At 41.2% G+C, this 17,357-nt stretch overlaps 1 protein-coding gene across 2 annotated transcripts; it reads right to left on the reverse strand.

Annotated features, from left to right (window-relative positions):
- Positions 1 to 738: 738 nt before the first annotated feature.
- On the reverse strand, positions 739 to 15,130 carry LOC133463492 (homeobox protein Hox-D4b-like). Of its 2 annotated transcripts, XM_061745055.1 has the most exons (5): positions 15,069 to 15,130; positions 14,737 to 14,780; positions 12,935 to 12,992; positions 12,759 to 12,796; positions 739 to 2,083 (listed from the first exon to the last, which is right to left on the reverse strand). In XM_061745055.1, the coding sequence occupies exons 2-5, from the start codon at positions 14,762 to 14,764 to the stop codon at positions 1,746 to 1,748; spliced, it is 462 nt and encodes a 153-aa protein (XP_061601039.1). In that variant the 5' UTR covers positions 14,765 to 14,780; positions 15,069 to 15,130; the 3' UTR covers positions 739 to 1,745. The 2 variants fall into 2 exon arrangements, with proteins under 2 accessions (XP_061601039.1, XP_061601038.1); XM_061745054.1 differs by lacking the exons at positions 12,759 to 12,796; positions 12,935 to 12,992; positions 14,737 to 14,780; positions 15,069 to 15,130 and adding an exon at positions 3,222 to 3,791 and having other exon boundaries at positions 741 to 2,083.
- Between the last annotated feature and the right edge of the window lie 2,227 nt (positions 15,131 to 17,357).

A 17,357-nucleotide genomic window follows, 5' to 3' on the forward strand; every position in this document is an offset into this window, starting at 1 on the left:
TGTGTGAAGTGTTTTCTTTGCTCATGCAGCCGCATGTACCTATTCTGCGGGTGTAACTCGACAGGAAGCTGCCAATTAACGGCTAGGAGGGCTCAATTTTCTCTCCCGCACATTGGGCTTCACAGATTCCAAGTCTCCTTAGTCTATTTCGACATTTTGCACATTCGGAGAGTCAGAAAGACTGGGGTTTTAATAATTAAAAGCAGCTTTACGGCTCAATTATCCGCTGCCTCCAAAATCAAATCTTCCAAGTTATTGCTGTAATGATTAAAAACTTTTATCACCGAGTTTAATTCGAAGGACATTTCAATTCCCCCCGCCAGGGACAATCTTAACATTTTAAATGCTCTTTAGCGGAGTCATAAAACTCCATATATTGGTCTTGGCTCACCTCCACTGACTCAATGGTCCGTTATAACCAAGATCGTCTAATCTACAGAAGATCACTCCTCTGTTAAAATTCTTCATACGCACGAATATATTGATATCCATTATTGCCCTGGCAGAATATTTCTATTCATAGCTTTGAATTTTCTTCCTTAAGAAAAAAAAATTGAGCATCATGAATTTGTTCCCCATTCTTGAACCATCCGTTGATCCTCAACCTAATGCACAAAGAAAGTACCGTATTGAAAATGGTCACAACACCGAAATATTCACAAATTTGCTGTTTCAAACATTTTTTACTATTTCCTCATCTATTTTATCAAAACATTTACACATATAAAATTCTTACACAAGGATTTTTCCCTTTTAAAAAAATGAACATATACATAAAAGGAACAGAGGAAGTGATCGCTACAAAGAATAAAATATGCTTCTAAATAATATAAGTACTGGTGTATAAGCTTTAATAGCATATTAAACTGGAATCAAAGAGAAAACATATTTTTTTGCAACATTACCAGAGAAGGCTAGTTTTAAACGCAAGTCAACAAACATTATTTTCCTAAAAAACCCTGTAACCCTGAGAAAATGAGCTGAATTTACAGTCCACGATGTGCGTTATAAAAATCTGTACCTCCAATTTGGCTGTTTTTAATTATTCACTCGTGCCTGGCTATCACCCCAAATTTGGACAACCTTAAAAAGACAGAAAAAAAGCATGATATGGCTACTTTCCTACAAAAAAGCTTAACATTTTTCATACCGCTATTTTGCAAACCAGTCTTCAATAGATTTTGGTACGTTTATTCCATTGGTTTCCGTCGTTTAAGCGCCAATTTTGTGAACTATATTGGTAATGTGCATATTCATAAATTAGACTATGTTCACTTTTAGGTAGCTATACTCTAAAACACTGCCTTGTGTTTACCCTGTAGAAATAAAACCCTGTTTTCTCCAAAAGACACAATCGATCCTTCATTAGAAAGCCTGACACTGTAACAGATATTTAGGCAGCAAGCTTTGCGCCATAGTGATCGGATGTCTAGATATAAAACAATTTCCTTTTTGTATACCAGGCAGATGACAGACCGGCTGCAACCGTAAAAAAAGGTTACCATAACTCAAAGACATTCATTGATTAATTAAATACATAACTGGAAATGGAATGCAACCTATTTTAGGTTACAGCCTTGTTTAACAGAGATAAAGAAAATATAAGGAATACATGTATGAATTCACAAAATTCTCTGTGGATCTAATGCATGGAAATTTAAAGCGGTTTGGGATTGTTTCAGGACGTGATCCTGGATCAATGAACAACGTCAGTTTTGGGGGGTGAAGGTGCTGCATGGCTGCGCTCAGACAGTTATCATGGCCTTCACGGGGTCGCTGCCAACAACAACCACCCCGCCGCCGCTGTCGTCGTTGCTGTTATTGTTGCTGTCCGTCGCTTTCTTGTTTTTGCTCCTCCCTTTCGTGTTGGGCAGCTTGTTGTCCTTCTTCCAGCGCATGCGGCGGTTCTGGAACCACACCTTGACCTGGCGCTCGGACAGGCAGAGCGTGTGCGCCACCTCGACGCGGCGGCGGCGCGTCAGGTAGCGGCTGAAGTGGAACTCCTTCTCCAGCTCCAGCACCTGCTGCCGCGTGTAGGCCGTGCGGAGCCGCTTCGGCTCCGGGCCCGCGTGGTTCGGGTTGACTGGGGAGACAAGAGGAAAAAGACAGTCAGAGAAACAGTCAATGGATTTTTCTTGTGTTGACAAAATTCAGGAACGCGAGTCTTTTAAAACGTGCTGAATGGATTCATTGCAAACATCTCCAGAACAGTGTTGTTAAAAAGAGTCTGCTCTGGGGGAGAATACACTAAATACAGACTTGACTTGAGACAGTCACTTATGTTTTGAACATTTTGTGGTTTTATTATGCGAGCTACATTTAAGAGGTTTGGGTTTTCCTATTTCCACTGCTATCAATTTAATTTCATATTATGGAAATGGACAAATTTAAATATGTATATAACACATTCATAATTCTATTACACGCACACACACACACACACACACACACACACATTTATATATATATATATATATATATATATATATATATATTTATATATATATATATATATATATATATATATATAATTTTTCTCTTTCTCTCGTTATTATTAATGGACAATAGAAGACTATCAATTTAGATATTTATATATATATATAAAGATAAGAAGTTCTCTCAATAAGATAATGTATGAATTGGCCTTTTAGAGTCTTATCTAAACATTGCTGTAGATATCTCTTTCTGAGTGTATTAATCTTCATTTGTGGTTGACTGGGAAGAGGTCCAAGAAACGATTTTTGCCTTTAACTTGCAGCTTTTTGTTTGTCCGCCTCGCTGAACATCACATACACACAATAGCGCGACACACACACGCACGCACACGCACACACACGCACACACACACACACACACACACACACACACACACACACACACACACACACACACACACACACACACACACACACACACACACACACACACACACTGGTAGGGTCATAAAACTTTACAGGGGCTGTAATTCTCTCTGGCACTCACTGAGATCGTAAATAACCCGACAACAAAAAAGGATGCTCACAAATGGACCAAAGAAAGAAAGAGAGAAAGAGAGAAAGAAAGAAAAAAAAGAAAGAGTGAAAGAAAAAAAAGAAAGACAGAAAGAGTGAAAGCAAGAGTGAAATAAAGAAGGACTTGCCTCTGTTAGATAAGAACATAAACAAAGGCAGCGGCCCTATAGCAGCAATTAAACGGACAGTTAAATCTGATCCCCGACTCACTGTGCGCGACGTGCACCTTCTTCATCCAGGGGTACACCACGATGGGCGGCTTGTCTCTGCCCTGGCAGGCCGCTTTCCTCTGCAGCTGTGCGGGCTTGGTGCAGGTCATCCAGGCCTGCTGCAGGTCAGCCCCGGGGAGCCGGTCCTTGGCGGCCGCGCCGGCGTGCCTGTACGGCGGGTAGGGCGCCCCTGGGTGCTGCTGCGCGGGCTCCTCTCCATCCTCCCGGCGGTGGCCCTGCACACAGTGTTGGTAGCCGGTTTGTTGTGGTGCGTACGCCGGCGGAGGGGGCTGCATGGGCTGGTAGCCCCCGCCGTAAGGGCCACTGTCCTGCTGGCTGCTGCTGCTGTAAAACCCCCCCTGATCACTAGTAAAATTACTGTAATCTTCTTCACAAGGCGGGAACTGCGGCTCGGCGTATTTACAGCTCACCACGTACGACTCCATGATTGATTTATAGGGAGGCTAGTAGGAGAATACTAATTTTTCTTTCTCTCCCCTCTCTCTGTATCTTTTTCCCCCCTCTGGCATCAAGCCATCCTGCGGCTGTCAAATAGACGGACGGCCGGCCGGGTCACGTGACCCGGCGGCCAGCCAATGGGAGGCGACGCCGAGCTGTTTCTGTCGGACGCAATGGGATAATTTAGAGGCAAAAAAGAGAAGAAAAAAAAAGTTCATACGGCTAATGAAGATTTGCTGACTGGGAAAATTACCACGATTAGACATCCGTGGACGCACTTTCGGGAGAAATAAATATCTATCTATCTATCTATCTATCTATCTATCTATCTATCTATCTATCTATCTATCTATCTATCTATCTATCTATCTATCTATCTATCTATCTATCTATCTATCTATCTATCTATCTATCTATCTATCTATCTATCTATCTATCTATCTATCTATCTATCTATCTATCTATCTATCTATCTATCTATCTATCTATCTATATCTATCTCTATCTATATCCATCCATCCATCCATCCATCCATCCATCCATCCATCCATCCATCCATCCATCCATCCATCCATCCATCCATCCATCCATCTAATCCCCACACCACACGCCCATTGGCACCTATTGAAATCGCTCGGACTGTAATTTATGACTTTTTGCTGACTTTTTACCCCCACAGATGGCCTGGGCTGAAAAATTAATGTGGTCCATATTGTCGGACCGCGGGCCCATATTTGGCCTTGTGACGAGTCAAAGGACGGACAATAGGACGCGGCCGGTCAGAGGGGTCCCAAATAAAAGAATGAGATAAAAGGCTCCCAGACAGTGACTAGTAGTTGTTGTTGGCTTTGTTCGGGCCGGGGTCAGGCCAGGGTGTCCACCGACATGACTCCTAGAGGAGGAGGAGCTGGAGGAGGGAGGGGGGGTGCATTGACTTAAAAAAATGATGCCAAAGTAAGCTGAACCGGAGAAAAATGCGACAGGGCTTCTCTTTAAAAAAAAATGAAGCTTGATTATGTTTAAAGAAATGGAGAAAAAAAGGGTGAAAGAGATAAGTGGGAATATGCTAAACGGAAGCCCTCCCACGAAGACAAAGTCACACTATAAGGATGCGCTGATACTTTGCCTGCACGTTTTTATATTACCCAAAAGTTATTTTTTTTAAAGTTGTATTTAATTGTAGATTCTGGCTGCGCATGCATGCCAATAACTTTGAAGAAATATCTTTGCAGTCGGGAGGCAGACATGCATCAATTAAATCCTTTCGGGATTTCTTGTTTGGCTGCAGCTGCTCTCTAAAAAGTCAGCAGATCTGATGCTCGGCCAAAAGCTGTTAATAATGCCTCTGATATTACTTCTGGCTTGTAAAGAAAAGAGGACGAGCTTGTTTTTTCTTGGCAGGGGAATTAAAGGAAGTCGCAGGCTTGGGATTGCTGACATTAACTAATGTTGGCTATAACTCTGATCTAATGAGTCGTTTTGCCCAAACCAGCTCATAATGAATGATTGATAAGACAGAGCTTCTTTTTTTGTCACTCAATACATCTTCAATCAGTTTCAAATATGGTCTTCGGTCATTTAAACACTCAAAGCCTATTAATATAAAATGCAATCTAAAAACAGCAGGCATCCATAAAATACTTTATTGGTAAACATAATGAGTTTGATGGAGGCTTTTCAAAGGGAAGACAATCAGACTGTCAAAGTTATCAAGATATCACACTTTTACAGAAGTAATCCAGACACAGTAGCTGCTTCACCCCATGAATGGATTTCAGAGGTAGTTTCATCCAAAAAGTGACACTTGGGCTTCAGTGCATCTCTTCATCAAGACTTGAAGAAATGTCCAAATTATTGATCTCCATGTTTTCTGATTTATTTAACTAAAGTTATGACATGAATTATAATCTTACACATGAACTGAATGAACAAATTGAATCAGTTGGGACTTTAATTAAAAGTGTAGTAAATAAGAACTATCCTGCTTTCTTATTCTTTAATCTTTATTGTGTGTCTGTGTATGAAATAATTAAACCTTTTGGAGTCATGTTGGGTTCAGAGCTACTATAAAGGCAGGCTAACAATGATTAAAATAAAATGGCGGAAAATTAGCATAATATGGCCAATGTAACTGAAGGAGACCACAGCGCTATAATGAATAAGATCCAGTGGCATAATCACATTTGATCCCGCCAAACCCAGTGGGGAACCCGAACCCGTGCAGCAAAGGATGACGAGTCAGCTTAAACTTTCCTGTCATCTCCCTGAAGGGTTTCTGCAGATAACGCAGCACAAATATCAAACAGATCAGGTTGCAGATGAAAGAGAGAACCGTCAAAGGTTCTGCTCCCTTCACAAAGGAACAGCAATAACCATTGCTTGCTTTTTTGTGCCTTTGCATTGAATTGTGATCGATGGCTAGTCATCGCCCATAGACTCCCCTAGAACCCAATCTGTGACTGAGGCAGCTCCACACACATTCGGTTCTACAGGGTATATATAGGCGAAGCTTCACTTCACGGCCGGCTGCTGATGACTTCTTTCTGTTCTTGACAGGGATTTACACTCATTTGTCCTCACTCAGAGAGATTTTAATTCCACCAAAGGCATCGTATTGACTAACACTGTGTCTGAAAATAATAACAGTACTTAAAAGTGCTACTCATTTCTAAGACGTGCATGTTCCTATTGGCCTTTGTCATTGTGTAATTTATTGAAACCATTACTGGCGCCCCTGCATGTAGCTCTTGACATCAATAACTCATTGCAGAACGGACACGCCGCGTTGATTATGATACATATGTGCAAATATGTAAAGTAGTGAGACCGAGAGGATGGCAGCCTCAGCGGCGCACACCGGTGATGGATGTCAGCTTTGTAAAATCTGTCCACGGCACAATAGGAGAGGGATTTACAGAGCCGAATCACAGGAGGTCTAGCTCATCCTCCATAGGGAAGACCTGAGATGCTGCATGGAGTCACATGGGGTAACGTGGGCCACGTCCCATAATCATGTTGTACCAGAGTGCCATAAATCACGTGTTTACGTTAGAATTCTGTTTATGATCTTATTTTAACTTCAGCGTTTGCGCCTTGGTTCTGTCAGCGAGAGCCAAGTTCTTTGTTGAGGCATGTGTGCTTAGGCTGGGAGGCACTTCATCACGACTGACTTGTTTTAATATGACAAATCCAGGTCTGTCACCGGGGGCTTTACTTTGGTCCAACAAATCTTGAACGGCATACATGGGCAACGTATTTTACAGATGTCAGGAGTTGGTAGTCGCTCCTCCTTCACCGGCGCTGAATTGCAGTCGGTCTCCTGCCAGAGTCGCTTGTAAATAAGCAGCAGGCCCGGTGTATAAGTGACCAGACTAAGCAGAAACTATGACATGGAATTTTTTTTTTTTTTACTTTTCAGGCTTTTGGTTTCAGATGAGGTCATGCCAACGTCCAAGCAACGCCAATCAATGTGTGCTTGTATCCCTAATATTGTATTTATTGGTATCCAACCTGAATTTTAGGCCCTATTTGATTATGTGTAGCTTCAATCAAATGCGTCTGACGATGATGTAGCAAAGTCCTTGGACAAACTGGTTCAGATGGGGCTGAAACTCATCTTCTGGCATCACCGTCGCCTGCAGGTTAATGCAAACCCTGGACGATGTGTTTTTAAGACTGCAGCCACATTTGCATGTACATCGGGTGGTCTTTTTATTTGAGCCTGATTGGCTTTAAATTGGACCAAAATGAGGTCACAGAGGTCAAAGGAGTTTCACCGTGACTGTAAAACTAAACTTCCCATCGGTGATGCTTCACGTCCCCTATAAATGTTTACAATGCAAGATCTGCCATCTGCTGAAACAGCAAGCTGCAAGTTTTAATCAAGGGTGTTTGGAAGAAGTGTGACGGTTGTGTGCAGGCTGCCTTGATTAGGCTATAGCCTATAAGTAAAACGATCAATTATGCAATTAATATGTAAAGCAGATGTAAGTAAAAACGTGTAGCTGATTTGGATCTCTGTGGCTGAGGGCGACTTGTCTTCTCCTGCACTGACATCTTTATTCACATACAGAAATATGTGGCGGTGAATTTTGCTGGCAGTCCCAGCATGAGCTGAGAGTTTATGTTACCGTTTCTTACATTTGGAGGATTGTTCTGTGCTTTTACTGACAATACTTTTTACTGTTTATATGTCCCACTAAATTCCCACGTCTGATTGAGCGACTGGCTGATGAAAACTCTTGTCTGAACCATTTGTTGATCTGAAGGGGAAAAAAAAGAGAAGAAAAGCTTGTGGTTCTGGTGAGAACAACAGCAAAACTTTGAGTAAAGCCTGATTGGTTTCACATTAAGCAGATGGAGATCTGGACACAAAAGGGTTCAACACTGAAAATCAACATGCCAGGGAACAATCCACAATGATTCGGTTGAGTAATGAAACTGAACCTTCTTGCAGGTGTACAAATGGACACAAATCCATTCACTTCTGACTATTAATCCATTCCCACTAGAAAAGGAGAAGATCCTTGACTGAAAACTTTCATTTTTCACAATTATTCCAGCTCAGATTCGCCCCCTAAATGGGGCGTTTTTGAAAACGGGAGTCATTAGCGTTGCACCTTTGAATGGGGGCTCCAGCTCTGAACTTTGCTGCACTTCTTTAGGAGACAACAACAACAACGGAGTGATGTTTCGGTTTCTCAAAGCGCATTCTTCTTTAAGAATGTAGCCTAGCTGCCGTCGGGTCGCCCGAGGGTCAATCGGAATCGTTGACCGCTGGTTCACCGTTTCATCAGTCCTGTTGCTGGACAGGACCTGGGCAGGGGCCCGCGCAGGGGCCCGAGCAGGGGCCCGAGCCGGGGACACGCAGAGTTCACGCGGCCTGTGGGAGCCACATTGTTCTGCGGGGCTCCTGCTCTCTTTCTGTTGCAGATCCTTGTTGTGCACAAAGCTACATGACATTAAGGGCATAAAGTGCAAGGGGGGGTCAAAAATTCAGTTTTTATAGACTGAATTGTAGACAATTATAGCATTTTTTCCCTGTTAAATTCATCATCGCCAGCCCATTTTTCATGATTTTTTCCAAATATCTACTTTTTCCACTCATTATTTAATCTAAAGCGCACATTTTAGTAGCCGCCCCTGCAAGACTGTGATGCTGTCCAGGTCAGAATTCAACACATGCACATGTATAATAAACCGCAAACCGGGCTCTGCTTTGCAGGGAAACAGCAGAAATGCGCCTCTCATTGCGAGTTCGTGGATATAAAGCCATTCAGTCGTGGCTTTTCTTTCTGAGGTCGTTTCACTTTTTCATCTTAGACAGGCTGACCGCCAGCTCACCCCTCCACCCCCGGCCCTCTGCCGGGTCAAAGCCGAGCTGGGTGCTGCTTTAACCCGGTTTAGACATTAACTTCGACCTCCAGCCCTGCATGGGAACCCGCATGCACCGTCTCGGGGAGCGCAACAAACCGCAAACAAAACCCGCCCCAGGAGAGGACATGATAAATCGCGAATCATTTGAACAATGCATTGTTCTCGCTGTAAAATATGTTTTAAATTGGCACAGTTTTTATTTACTTTTTAGGAATCGCCCTCTTATGGGTCAAGTAAGCTTCTGCAAATCATGATCAGATGTTAAAAGCACCCGTTTAAAGCCTGTGAATTATCAGAAGTGAATATTTTGCCGTATAAGGACCGTGTCAGAGTGAAATGATTCTCGTTTATCCGTTAAACTACTAATATTTCACTGTAAATAACAATAATTTGAGATAATTAATTCAAATAAACCCAATCATGTTATTGCATGTAATTATTGAGTTACTGTTATATTTTTCCAGCAAACACTAATTGGTGCAGAGTATCAGCTCTGCTGTTCTGCAGCCTTGAACACATGCTTCGTTGCCTTTTTCTAAAAACTGCTTTTATACCATTTGTTTTCCCCTTCAGTTGTTATGCGGTTATGGAGGAAAAAGTGCCAAAAGATCACTATCCCATTCTTACTCCTACTGCTCATATATCTAACTCTCACTTTTGTCTCAAACTGCACTCAGTCTAGACCCAAATGTTCGCAAAAACGTCCACAAATGTGGCCAGAATGAGACAAAAGCCCACAATTAATGGACAGATTATAATGTTAAAGTAGTCAAAATTAAAACGTATTTTAAAGCCAAATTTAAAAAAAAAAAGAGGAAGAAAAAAAAGCCAGTTAAAAGCAAAAAACCTTTTACAGGAGCCTCGTTTCAAGTGCAAAACGAAATGATTATTCTGTCATCGCGATGGGAGATTGTGGTGATCAGATTTCGGGGACTCGTTTCTGTTTACAACGTAAAAACAGACGTGACGTGGAAATCACGCGATCAGACGCACTTAAATCTACAGGCCAGTTATTACATTAAACGTCATGGGATCACATGTACTCTTGAAAAAAATAACAGAACTAAAGGGAAAGAAAAAGCAAGCAGGAAACTTAATTAAAGGGAAACTTAAAGGAGGTTTTTATGGTTGTGAATAAATGGACTTCATAATGCTGGTAATTTTAAAATGTGTATTTCGAAATAATAACTGTGTTCAGATTTCGACAAAATGTTACCAGCCTTAAATTCAGTCCAAATTTAGTCTGGCAAGTTTAATCAAAACCCAGCTGCATTTTATTATGAGCAGAAAATAAAGAAATATAATTTAAAATAACCCATCCTATTCATACCTTTGAATCCCGCTTTTAATTCGTGCCACTGGGCTGAGTAGCTATTGAATTTTGTTGCTGCAGAATGCAACGTACAGTACAGTCAGGGCTTTTCCAGTACCAAATGGATCTTTTGGAGTGATTTAATTAAAATCTCGGTCCACAAGTGGATTTCCGAAGCCGTCACTCAGCCGGCTCCGCGGCCCTTTTGGTGGTCCCCCGAACACTCCCCCCTCCCTCGGCCCCCCTGCTCCCTGGCGGACATAACTTCATATCTGCGCCAAATATGAAAACACGGCAACACTTACTTGCTGCGCGCTGGTCTCGCGTTAACACCGTTCCCGTCCCGGCGGCCGAGGCTCCGCTGCGTCTCCCGCAGATACGAGCCGCATTCTGTTGATTTCGGACAAATATCGGCTACTAATCCCATCTGGCCCGCCTGTCGGCTATTCTGTCTGAGTTATATTTTGGGGCTTGTCAAACGCTGGCAATAAAACACGCTTTATTACCGTCACGTGCTCAGCGTCTTCTCTTTTTTTTTTCTTCTTTTTTTTCTCGCTACTCCCACAAGGGTTCATAAATTATTAGGCCCTGCTCCAAGAGCCGCTTTATTCGATAATGGCGCCAAAGGAAAAAAAAAAAAGGGGGGATTTAATCTATAGGGGGACCTTGTGCTGTTGGAGAATACATTTCATTATTCTGGGGTCTTTTTAATGTGATGAGGAACCATTCGTCTATTTTTAAATTATTTCAATTGCAACTTCGATTTGATTGAATTCTTTTAGCTAAATAAAAACAAGGTGGGCTTTAAGAGAATTAACCACACATTGGTGCGTAAAGTGAGTTTGTGTGTGTGTGTGCGCGCGTAATTGCGCTCAGTCTCCCACGTCGAGACTCCTGCGTTTTGAATTGAGCACTTTCAAGCCGAGCTGACACTGGACGCTGTTTGCGTTTTCCTGCTTGTGTCTGGAATGCTGTTCGGAGCATTTGTTTCCTGCTTTGATTTCCGTAAATGGGGAGCAATAAAACCATAAAGGAGCGCTGTGAAAACAGAGCGCGGCTCTGTGCGTGTCATGTGTGTCACTGTGTCAAACTGGACGCTGCTGTGCTTGCTTTAGCAGCTCCGAGCTGCCGAGGACAATTTAGTGTCAAAACAAGACATTAAACAAAAGCCACACACCCTTTTAACTGTTTTTCTTTTCATAAAGAAGCGTATTCTTGATAAATGAATCTGGAAATACTTGCAACTCCTTTTGCTGCAAATTAAAACGTAAAAATGTTGGAATTAATCATTTAATTCTTATGCACGCAGGGAAATAAAAACGTTTTTCATGCACGTCCTTTCTGTCTTTAAATATCTTCTTCACCGAATTGTTCAGAAAATCTTAACAAACATCAGTAACAAACATTAAATCTCATCTGGCTATATCCAAGAAACCTATACCCCTAACCCCCAGCCCCCCTTCTTTTTTCATCCCTTTGTTTTTTAAATAAATGCTTTTTCTTCTCTCTGATGGGCTGTCTGATGCCTCATAGCCGCTCAGAGGTTAAACTGCACCCAGTCGGGATTAGTGTAATAATACCAACTCTCCAGCGGAGACTGAAACCAAATTCAGACAAATCCTCCGCAGAAGCGCCGAGCTGACTGAGACTTCTCCCTCAGGCCTCGAGCGCCATCTAGAGCTAATAAAGATGACTTACATCTTCATCTTCGGTGCAGACCTGGGATTCAAGGAAGCATCATCCTGCTATCTGTTTTAGACTCATATCACCTTTATGTTCTGCTTTTTATTGCGACAAAGAGAAAGTAGCCTATTAAAAGAGTATTCAACGGCATGCATGTTCTTTTGTCCTGTATGGAAGTACATGACTATTATTGAGCAGTTTTATTTCACCCACGCTACATGTCACCTACTATCTGCCTATTATCACCCGGAGATCTGATAGGTTGTAAGTTTTTGTTTCCTCTATAACAGTTCCTCGTATACCTCCTCACTGTCCTGCATGCTGTTTAATGTTTCACTATAAACACATCTATCATCGTCCAGGTCTACGCACGTCTGTCAAGGGCCCACTAATCTGAACCAGGTGTGTTAGAGCAGAGCAGCAACTACAGCTTGCACTGTGGTGTTTCCTGAGCACCAACTCCAGAACTGCAGTCCTGACTGCACCGTTTCCATGGTGCTAGCATCCCCTAGTGGTGGGTTTGAGACATAGCACCTTGTTCAGAATTAGCGCCATTGACAGCAGACATTTTTCATATTTCTCTGATTCAACAGTTGTTTTTTTTTGTGAAAAGCTAAATAAAAGAAAGGGATAATATTTGATTTTTAAAAAAGGAAGAAAACAAACCTTATTGAACATTGTTTTTGCTTTTCATTGGTTAAGGTTTACCTGTATCAGATGATGAAGGCCAGCTGCCTCGGGTTGTTCTGAAAAATAAATATCCAAATAATGAAGAAAAAAAATGTATTTAGTAAACTGGAAAGATATGGACTCAAATTTAGACTCAAAAATAAACAAAATCATCATTTTCAGTCTACATAATCAGTTCTTAGATTCAGACAAACCTGGAGCTTGTATTCAGCTTCACTGACATCCAGCTGGATCTGAGGTCTTTCCAAGGTCCTGCAAGGTCAGACAGGGATCTTTGAAATACGACACACAAACACATTTCACATATCTTTGTAACTCCTTCACTTTTTCAGTTGCTGTGTGTTTCTGCCAGCGTTGGACTCATATTCACTGTTTCCCTCAGTCTTTGCAGCAGTGTCTTCCCTACCTCCTTTTGTGTCTTTGTTTCTCTGTAGAGCACTGACACATAGATGCACATAAATAGACACACACACACACACACACACACACACACACACACACACACACACACACACACACACACACACACACACACACACACACACACACACACACACACACACACACACACACACACACACACACACACACACAGTCTTTGCCGCATTGCAGTAGGTTGTAAATACTCAGGGCCAGCTGAGCTTGACTGAGCAGCACCAGTGAAATACTGTCTTTGTTTCTCTCCATCTCTCACACCCCGCCTGCTGGCCTCGTGATAAAGAAGAAGAAATACAAAATTCAAAAAAAAAAAGGGGTGGGGGGGGTCGAGAAAATACTATCTCTTTGTTTCTCTGACATCCAGCCTGCACTCGTAAAAAAGTCACTGACAACAAAAATAGAGGGAAAGGATTCTTTCTCTGTGCTTCACTCCATCTGTCCAAGTGCATTTTATGGAGGGGGAATATAAACCTTGTATTCTGTTACATCCAGGCCTCCAAATGCATTAGTATGCATGAATTTAAAAAAAGAAAAGAAAAAGGTGGAATACTGCTAAACATAATTCTGAGAATTGAAGTATTTGTGCATTTCACCTTTAGAAAGTCTATTTATGCTCTAAAAAGAAATAAATCAGGCTGCTGCACATCGCTGAAGTCAACGAATGTGCAATGTGATGTGCATCATGAAAATACAATTGTCTTTATTGAGATAACTCTGGGATTTATGTGCAGATGGAATATATTCCCTCAACATCATTAAAAACTGTATCCCCTTAATATATATAGTTTCCCTGAAATCATAAAAATCCTCAAAATGTGGATAGCCTGCTGAGAAAAGATCATTTGTTGGGATCCCCAGAGGCGAAATTCAGAGAATAAAAAACCTTGGCAAGCAGCCTTGGTGTAAACCCACAAAGGGTCAGGGTCGGTGAGAGTTGTGCAGAGATGTAACCTCTAAGCTCTGTTAAAGTGTGTCTTATTGACTTACTGAGAACTGCAGAATACAGGGAGGCATCTGAATCTGTTATTCTTTATACGACCCCAAAGAATAATTGTTGTTCTGTTGCAGTGTAACACCCTTTCATGGCATTTACTAGACTAGACTAGACTATACAAATGCACCTAGAGAATTTCAAACCCACATGTGATCATCAACCAAATATAGGCTAAAATGATTAATTGCGTCATATGGATAAATGTTAATTCTTCGTGTCTGTGATCCTCTCACAGATGCCGTTTTACTGTTGGACCATTTATAAATGCAAAAAATATTGATGCAGATGACCTTTTATATGTGCAACCATGAGAACATATTGCATCATGACAATGACAACTTCCGATATTCTGGAGAGAAAAAAACGCAGTATTCTGAAAACACCTGCTGACATGCATGCGCCACCTGAAACCCCAGCCTTCTGCTTTATGGACGTCCACGAAATAACATCCAATAATCATCAGCAAAACACACTCTCATTCCTGCATCTCACTTTACAAACAGCACAGAGCAATGATTACATTTCAGTTCAGATGTCAGAGCTACAGTGTGCGTGTTGGTATACCTGAAGTGGGCGTTTCGTTGGACTCCATATTCCTCTGCAGCACTCTGATAAAGACAAGGAAAATCCTGCAAATCACTGAAACTGAAACATCAGCCAGAAATCAGAAAAAAAGACGAAGATTTAGCTGAGACATTGGGAACAAATAAGTAAACATGCAATATTTATGTATCTACAGTAGGCTATATTTTCTAACAGGTTGTAGGGAGCTCATAAACTTATTTCATGCCAGATGTGTAGAAACAGAAGAAAGTTTAAACGGTTCAACGAACAAATGGACGGATGAGTTTTGAAGAATGAAATAAATGTGTATAGAAAAAGATAGTTTTACGGACCGGAGGCGGCGGGTGCGGAGGTGCGGATCTCTCTCCCGTGAACGCGCGGAGCAGCTCCAGGAGACGCAGTCCGCGCGCGCACATGACAGTTGGCAGCCAATTGTGGCTGCTGTCGGCTCGTAAAAGCGTTTTACGACCTGTGTGTGTGTGTGTGTGTGTGTGTGTGTGTGTGTGTGTGTGTGTGTGTGTGTGTGTGTGTGTGTGTGTGTGTGTGTGTGTGTGTGTGTGTGAGCGAGAGAAGGAGCGAAAGAAAGGAGGTCTGTTGACAGAAAAGAGAAAAAATCGGGAATTTGTGATAGCTGCAGTCGAGAGAAAGCTGAAGAAAAAAGAAATACTTGACGCACAAAAGCGCACAACGCGCACACGCGAAACGCTGTATTCTCTATGTTCATTTTTTCCAAAGCGCTTTATAATTGTGCCGTTGTTTTTTTTTTATTTATCTGCTATATATCTATAACACAAAAAATCAGACCCCTGATGTTCAAGATATGAATCAAAGAATAAACAAATGCAACGCTCGTTATCCAAACATTAACCAAAATAGTGTGGGCCAGGCTCCTAATAAGTTCTCAGATTTAAAAGAAAAAAAATAACAAAAATCAAATAATTTTGTTCTCCATACATATACAGTTATTGGTCAGGCCGAAATACACCTACTTTTTCAGAAGAGTGGATCAAAACGTTATTAACACGCATGAAACCCGTAAAATCCATTTTGCGCCACTAGTTTGCACAAATAACACGAGAGAAAATGGACCAAAAGAGTTCTATATTTCAGGGAAGGCATGGGGAGAATAACGTGATGATATACCATGTGACATTAAAAGAAAATGGTCTTTTCTTTTCTTCTTTTCATTCTCTCTTTTTATCCCCCCTTTTTTGGCCTGAAACCGCTGTAAGCGCCCGTCTTCTGGTTTTGGTATTATTTGTGCTTGAAGCTGGGGTCACAGTATTATTTTTGCTAAACCTGCTTCCTAAATGAGGAAACATGGAAAATTCGACACAACATTTCACGTTTTGATTCAGAAACTGTTGTTAATATAAATTAGGGACCTGTTTCCTAAAATAAGATAGTCCTTTATTGATTTATAGAGGGGAAATTCGGGTGCTACAGCAGCTCAAAGCCGGACAACATGAACATGAAAATGTGCTGATGTCTTAATTTAATGTGAAACTGTTTTTTTATTCTTTTATTCTTTTAAATAAAACAGACTAATTTTAAGTAAATATGTACTTTGATGACGAGAACAATTCTCTGCCTTGTAGCAATATGATCATGCTTTCACTTTGATTTTCTCACGATGTGTGTGGCTGATGTTGTTATTCTGACTCCTTAGTGACCGTCATTTTCCAAAGCTAAATACATTATAGAAAATATTTGTTCCCACATATTTTTACCACAGACGCCAACATTCCTCGCAGCTTGGCGACCAGTTCTCATTCAGATAAGCTGAGAAAGCAAAAAAGCAAAACAGAAAAAACCCAACCAACCAAAAAAAAAAAAAAAAAGAAAAAGAAACGGAGATATAATTCGTTAAGCGTTTCAAACGTGGAGCAGCCAGCTGCCTGATCAGCTTTATCTTATCAAAGTGCTGCCTCTTCTTAGTGAGATAGTGAGAGCTACTACTGTCTTTTGACAGAGTTGCACACAGGCACAGTTGCACAATTTGCAATACTTACATGTTTTTGCACCGGGCTGAATGATACCGATCATGTTCTTTAATGCAGTTTAAAGTAAATACGCTTCCTTTTTGTATTTTGTATTTTTTTTGTATAGTAAAGTTTTGTATGATTCACTATACTGTTGATATATATTTAATATAACTACTGTTTATTGTTAGTAGTTTATTGATTTAAGGGCACATCATAATCTATTACTTTAAAAAACAGATTTTCCAGACAACTTTTAAATTCTTTACAAACTTGATCCCAATTTCTCCCTACACCCTCCTATAAATAAATAATACATTCATAAAACGCTCCAAGAGGACACCGAGTCAAAGAATGCCACGTTATGACTGTAATTCTCTCCCTACTATAAGAACCGACTATCTTAGTTTAGTGCCGTCAAGGTTCTCTGTGGTGACTACAGGGATCTTTTGGTGCCGTTAGAAAGTTTTATTTTGAAGTACAGCTGTAAAGCGGAAACAACGTCACAGTTGTCGCATTCTGCGCATTCAGGTCGCGGTAAATTAAAATGTGGAGTATACTACTCGGTTTGTTCCTTGATTAGATAAATTAATGTCGTATAAAGCAGTCGAAACATACATGACATACATTCTCTTCACT

The sequence above is a fragment of the Cololabis saira genome, chromosome 17 (genome assembly GCF_033807715.1).
Source record: "Cololabis saira isolate AMF1-May2022 chromosome 17, fColSai1.1, whole genome shotgun sequence".
Taxonomy (NCBI): Eukaryota; Metazoa; Chordata; class Actinopteri; order Beloniformes; family Belonidae; genus Cololabis; species Cololabis saira.

Excerpts from the sequence above, each read along its gene's own strand:
- LOC133463492 (XM_061745054.1), bottom strand. The coding sequence starts at position 3,666 with ATGGAGTCGTACGTGGTGAGCTGTAAATACGCCGAGCCGCAGTTCCCG. Across the intron at positions 2,084-3,221 it reads GAAGGTGCACGTCGCGCACA|TCAACCCGAACCACGCGGGC; the intron begins GTGAGTCGGGGA and ends TTGTCTCCCCAG.